The sequence below is a fragment of the Poecilia formosa genome, unplaced genomic scaffold (genome assembly GCF_000485575.1).
Source record: "Poecilia formosa unplaced genomic scaffold, Poecilia_formosa-5.1.2 Scaffold603, whole genome shotgun sequence".
NCBI lineage: Eukaryota > Metazoa > Chordata > Actinopteri > Cyprinodontiformes > Poeciliidae > Poecilia > Poecilia formosa.
The window spans coordinates 106,004-113,256 of NW_006800542.1; the positions used below are offsets into that span (position 1 = coordinate 106,004).

The 7,253-nt window shown below is 39.7% G+C and overlaps 1 protein-coding gene across 1 annotated transcript in view; it reads right to left on the minus strand.

Annotated features, from left to right (window-relative positions):
- LOC103130060 (collagen alpha-1(VIII) chain-like) overlaps positions 1–2,482 on the minus strand; it is a 6,504-nt gene extending 4,022 nt beyond the window's left edge. The window contains exon 1 of the mRNA XM_007541352.2: positions 2,040–2,482. Coding sequence (XP_007541414.1) covers positions 2,040–2,334 — 295 coding nt within the window. The 5' untranslated portion in view covers positions 2,335–2,482. The remainder of the gene's footprint in view (positions 1–2,039) is intronic.
- Between the last annotated feature and the right edge of the window lie 4,771 nt (positions 2,483–7,253).

Below are 7,253 nucleotides of genomic sequence, written 5' to 3' on the forward strand. Positions count from 1 at the left end.
GACATGCCAGGAGATCAAACATCTCCTGGCATGTCTAGGTGATATTAAAGCTTGGTTGGCCTTGAACTTTTTAAATTTTAATGAAAACAAAACAGAGGTGATGGTGTTTGGACCCAGTGGCTCCTGTGAGTCCTCCTCTGTTGACCTGGGACCCTTGGAGGTTTATTTTAAACCTATGAAAAGCAGGAAATTGCGGCTTTTGATCCAAAATGGCTGACTTCCTGTTGGGTTTGCACCATGGCTCCAAGAGACTTTTTTTGTAGGCCCTGACATTATACACATGTGTACCAAGTTTCATATTTCTAGGTTAAAGCATGGCTTGGGGGTGATTATTTAAAAAATTCTAGGGGGCGCTGTAGAGAAATTAGGCCACACCCATCAACGACTGTTATGGATTCCTGTTCGGAGATGAATAAGGATGAATCCTAGTGAGTTTGTTGCAGCTGGGCTGAAACATGTGGAATCTAGAGCCAAATGTGCGGCGGCGGCGTGATCTCTGCTTCACCGCGCTGCCACGCTGAAAACTCTACTGAAAACTCTTGGCGCTTTAAAGCAAATGAGACCAAACTGTTATCTGTCATCCAACACAGAATCATCTTCATTAGGTTGAGAGAGCCATAGATGGAGCGTTCCAAGGAAAAAAAAAAGGCACTTCCTGTTCTGAGGGGGCTTAGATGACGTCAGACTATGACGACATAGGATCGTCAGGCATCCCACCAGGATCACTCATGTCAAGTTTGGTGCAGCTGGGCTCAAAATTGTGGAATCTAGAGCCAAACGTATGGACACGGCGTTACAGGTCACTTCGCCACACCGCCATGCCCAACTGCTCCATCGAAACCAAACGCGGTTGGAAGCCACGACACACCAACATGTTTTCTGTCTGTGGACATAGTTTCATGTTGATTAGGTCAAAGATGTCAGACAGCGACCGTTCACCGTAAAATATGACACTTCCTGTTCTCAGGGGCCTAAGTGATGTCATCATTTGACCATTGGGTATTGTAGGGGACCCGATGATGATCAATCACTGAAAGTTTGGTGCCTTTGTGAGGTTTTGTGTAAGAGTTATAACAGTTTGGTGTTTCATGGCGATTAGGTAAACTTTGACCCCAGGAAACCCCCCTTTAGCAACCTCAAAAACGCAAACCTTTGATAACTTTGGATTGGCCATGCCTTATAAATGATCTGACCGAGTTTGAAGCCAATTGATCGAAATCCCTAGGAGGAGTTCGATCAAATGCGAACCCTGTAAACGGCCAAAATAGGGTCAAAATCGGAACTTCAATCAAAAATGGCCGACTTTCTGTGATACTTGCACTATGACATTAATTGTCATAGAGTGTCTTGGGGAGCTCTACAAGTGTACCAAATTTCAAGTCTCTACGATAAAGTAAGTGAATAGGAAAGGGTCTTTTGAAAGTTGCTAGGTGGCGCCCTTGAGCAATTTCTGTTGCGATTTTTGGGACAACCTTAAAATATGTAAATTTTACATGGGCTCTATGCGTCCGCCAAGTTTGGTGACTTTTTGAATATGATAAAGCCCCCAAAAAGCCAATTCATTTGGCTGAAGAAAAATAATAATAAACAGCGCGATTACAATAGGCCTTCGCAGCGCTTAGCTGCTCGGGCCTAATAATAATAATAATAATTAACAGCACGATTACAATAGGCCTTCGCAGCGCTTAGCTGCTCGGGCCTAATTAATAAATGACTTCAATATTTTTTATTAAATATTAATAGAGCACTACAATTTTTGTTATTTGGAATATGGGTATTTCTTGATTTTAATGTGAATTAACTTTTCAAAATAAACCCAAAATCAAGCAAAATCAAGCAAATAGCCATGAAATGTGTGTGTGGTGTGTAACACACCAATACACAAAAATACATGAATAAATAAATAACTGATGTCCCAATACCAAACCTTGTGGAACACCACACGCTACTTTATTAAGATTCTGTCTAGTATATGGCTAAAAAGGATAAAGCTTCCATGTCAATGGAGTAATTTTTGTTTATCTAGTGTAAAACCTCACCTTTGCCTTTTGTCAATGGTCTCATTTTTCCAATTTGCAAAGGCACTGGCAGTTGTGGAGCGTCTTTTCCGTACTGTGACAGTGATGGGATCCCTTTGCTGAAAGATGAATGCGGCATCTCGTTCCCCAGGAACTGCTGCTGAGGAAAGTCATCGCTGTAATGCGGGATGGGCTGAGGCTGCTGCTGAGGTGGTGGCTTTGGTCCATAATATGCTCCCCCATCAGCTGTGTTCATTACATATGGCTGGAGTAGAAAGATGACATGACAGAAGAAACGGAGAGGTACAGCCACCATTTTCTGTGGAGAAAAAGGAAAAAAAGACAGTTTTGGCAGTTTTTTTTTTCTCCAAATAAAAACAAATTCTATTTTGTACAAAAATTTACAGGAACATGTACAAGATGTTATTAGCACCACAAGTGTCAAACAAAAATAAAGTCTCTATTCTACCAGGATGTGAATTCCCCTTTTTTCTTGTGTACCTTGAGGATTTAGACAATGCATACACACATAAAATAATCTAATTAGTGCTGTGAATTGGTGAACATGATCTTTAATCATTTAAACATGTTTGCGTTTGAGGAATCCACTAACTGATGCCAAGAGTGCTCTGTGAGATAAACATAAATGCATGTTTTCTCTCCAGCTTTAGCGTTTAATTAGAATGAAGCTGAACTATGGAGATCAAAGGATTTCGATTGCTGCAGTAATTTTAGTAAGCTTTGGTTACATATCTGCAAAGCAATTATTTAAAATACACAATCACCATAATAGATAATTGGTCAAATTTGAAGGCACTCACAAAAAATGCCCACCTTGCCCTTCCTCCCAGGAATATTTGAGGATATTAGCAAAATATATTAATTTTTTAATTTTTTTCTGATAATATTATGTTGTATATTGGTAGTAGTAGGTATGGTGTCAAAATTTGGAATAACGGTAGAAATAAATAAATGCCTCAATTAAGTTATTAATGTGCCAGTCTTTGCATCCAAGAAATAAAAAAAATATGAATTTGACCAACATATTTGATAATATATTTTCACATAGATTAATATTTCAACATGATCAATTTAACATTATCACTATGATTTAGTTTTTCATTTTGTTTTATTAATTGTTTTCTTTCTTTTTAATTTTCATATTTTGTATTTACTTCATAATTTTTTTTTATTATACTCTTGACCTATGCAACTGAATCGAGTTCAGGAACGATGTGGTTAGACCTGATGTCATATTTGAACATGTGAGAAGAGCTTGTAAATGTTGTCATTGTTAATCATGTCACTCACTCCTGAATGCAAACTGACATTAAAATTACTCGACCAGTAGGGCAAATAATGTCGGATCCGAAATGTCGGATTAACTGACAAAAACATGCCAGGTTTTATAGATAAACGTGTTCCCACATATCTCATGGATATAAAGCATATATTTGGCCCACAAGACACCTTACTGGGTCACAAAAGTGACTATGCAACTTAGTATCACAATTAATAGATGCCAGACACAATGATGTTTTTCATGTTGCCAAAAAGTGCATGGTTGCAGGAAATATTTAGCCAAACATCTTTTTCGAACCAGAGAGTGATCCATAAGCTCTGAGCTTTTAAATTCAAGAGGATGTTACACAAAGAGACACTTAACTGATCACAGCTGTAATCCAAAGCTCTGGGACTCAAACAAGCTGTTTTTATCTCCTGTGGGTGACTGGCGAACACGTTTCATGAGGCAAAAGGGCAACAATCAGCACATGCTAGTCTTTCTGATCTACAGGCAACATGCATAAAAAAAAACAACAATAAGCCAGGTTGGTAAGCAATTTCTGTTTAAGAACTTCCTGTCTGGCTTCCTTTCACCTATAGAATTCAGTACAAAATCGCTCTCATTACCCATCAGTGTTTAAACGGAACCTCACCGGATTATCTGAAGGANGACTGAATAAAAAAATAAATTAAAGCTCCGCGGAGCCTCAAGCGGCCCTCGCAGCCAAGCGCCGCTCAGGCCTATAGCCACCGCGGATGTTCCAGCACCGCCTCCCGCCAGCCACCGCTGACGCTCGCACGCCTGTCCACCAGGTGATACGCTTTGATGCCTTCGGCAGCACTCCCTGGCGATGCACAAAAAATCTGGAGCAGATTGGGCCATGTAGCGAGGAGATACAGCTGTTTGATTAACCTAGGGGGCGCAGTGGAGTCAAATTACAATTAAAGTGTATTGGGCTCCTTAGAGGTTCACAAGTGTCAATCATAAAAAGTCTGGTGCAAATCGGATGATGCGTGTGTGAATAAGAGACGATCGTATGCATATGGCGAGGGACTACCATTTGGGCATGCCCCCACGGGTCAGTAGGCATTGACAGAGTTCATCATCATCTCATTTTATGTCAGTCTGCACAGGATGAAACCCATATGAATTAAAGAGTAAAAGTAAGACATACAGTAGAAAAAACAGGACTATTCCTGTTGGAAGTGGGCGGTGCTAAGGTGATGTCATCAACTGACCACCTAAATGTGATGAGGGCTGGTCTGTAATGAGACATAGAAAGTCTGATGCAGCTCTGATCTGGCATTTGGAAGTTATTTCACATTCATGTTTCATGGTGAAGAGTCAAAGTTTGGGACTTAGCCACGCCCACATGCTTTGACATACAAAAATTTCTGTGATGACTTCTGACCTTTAATGTCTCAACTCTCTGCTGACTGAGTTTGAAGTCTGTATCTCAAAAGCTGTAGGAGGAGTTAGATCAGATGCGACGTCTATGAAAAGCAGGAAATTGCGGCTTTTGATCCAAAATGGCTGACTTCCTGTTGGGTTTGCACCATGGCTCCAAGAGACTTTTTTGTAGGCCCTGACATGATACACATGTGTACCAAGTTTCATATTTCTAGGTTAAAGCATGGCTTGGGGCTGATTATTTAAAAAATTCTAGGGGGCGCTGTAGAGAAATTAGGCCACGCCCATCAACGACTGTTATGGATTCCTGTTCGGGGATGAATAAGGATGAATCCTAGTGAGTTTGTTGCAGCTGGGCTGAAACGTGGAATCTAGAGCCAAATGTATGGCGGCGGCGTGATCTCTGCTTCGCCGCGCTGCCACGGCCACGCCCTCTACTGAAAACTCTTGGCGCTTTAAAGCAAATGAGACCAACCTGTTATCTGTCATCCAACACAGAATCATCTTCAATAGGTTGAGAGAGCCATAGATGGAGCGTTCCAAGGAAAAAAAAGGCACTTCCTGTTCTGAGGGGGCTTAGATGACATCAGACTATGACGACATAGGATCGTCAGGCATCCCACCAGGATCACTCATGTCAAGTTTGGTGCAGCTGGGCTCAAAATTGTGGAATCTAGAGCAAAACGTATGGACACGGCGTTACAGGTCACTTCGCCACACCGCCATGCCCAACTGCTCCATCGAAACCAAACGTGGTTGGAATCCACGACACACCAACATGTTTTCTGTCTGTGGACATAGTTTCATGTTGATTAGGTCAAAGANCCTATAGAATTCAGTACAAAATCGCTCTCATTACCCATCAGTGTTTAAACGGAACCTCACCGGATTATCTGAAGGATCTTCTCATTCCACATTCATCCACCAGATCTCTAATGAAAAGTGCGGTACAAGTTAAATTTATTATTATTATTATTATTATTATTATTATAAGAAGCACAAATCTATTGTCATGTTGGAGAAACCAGATTGAGTTGGGTGGATGGGGGCATAAATACCACAAACAGGAAATCTTCAAAATCTGAAACATTAGCATAAAAGCCAACTATAATAGCATAGTTCATTAATAACTATATTAATGAAGAACATTACTGTCGTTCAAGTTCAACTTACGTTAACATTAGGGTCGCTTCACAGGCTTGAACTAAAAATACATTCAACTTAACCTTCCTTTGGCACCTTTCTTCACCTTTTGTCTTCCTCTACTTCAGACTACGTCCTCTAGTTTTCCTTCACTCCTGAGAACTGAACAGTTCAGCGCAGCACAGAGCAGCCAGCATCGCAGGCAGGAACCGGTGGTGTTCATTCTGAAGGTGTGACGGCTTTTATTTTGCTATGACGATTGATTACATGTAGAGGAAACCCTGAGTAGTCAGGTAAGATGGGGTGACATAACAAGGTTCAACTGGTGCTAAGCCCCTCTCTTAGCAGATATGAAAAACACAAGTTGTTCTGTTTGGTGATGATTGTTTTCAGCTGAGCAACAATAACATTTATCCCACTGATATGAGTTAAGTTTTAGTTGGGTAGAGTTTGATAATGATTACCTATAATACCTATAATAAAAGTGGTTGGATTAGAGAAAGTCAACCATCTTTTGCTTCCCAGACAGAGTAATAGAGCAGCAATAAATGTGTTTCCTCCACAGAATGGAAATCTGATAAGCATCAAATTATAAAACTATTACATGCCGGCGCTTGATTATACAGGATGGAGAATAATGGAAACATCTTAATCATATAGCTGAGCTTTATCTCTGGTTTACATCACACAGAGAGTGGCTATTTTTAAAGACATTCACCACTCCTTAAATCTGATGCTTCATTAGAAATTTAGGAACCCTGTTTTTTATAGTTTGTCTTACACAATCTCAGTTGAGTACAACCTCAAATGAGTACATAGCTTATTTGCACATAAGATAGGTAGATATTTCAATAAAACTATTACTAACTATATTTCAATGTCAGGACCTAGAAATGTAAACAATAAGGTTGTCACTGTCTTTTCTGTATCATGGATATTGAGGACATTTGTGTTTGGTCGATGGTTTTCATTGCTGTAACAATGGTGGAATTGTTCCAATAGTAAAACAGTATATTGTTGCTAATATACTGTTTTACAGTATATTAGCATTATTTTCACAGGTAAAAATGTGTTTTTGTTTTTTGCATTATAAAGTCAATTTACAAGCAGAATTTCCTGACTTTGTGCCAGATATTGTGAAATCCTGCGTTTCAAAACAACCAAAAAATATGTCCTATGCAACTAAACTGACACAAAGTAATTAATCTGATTGTTATTTGGTTAGCAAACTTTTTTCCTACTGTGTCAGTTTCAATACACTGTAAAAACAGTCAGTAAATCTACGGTAAAAAACGGTAAAAGACCAACAGTTTTTGACCGTCCAAAAACATTTCATTACTGTAGAAATTACATGGAACTACCGTAAGTCAAAACTGCAAAGAAAGTCAGTAAATTTA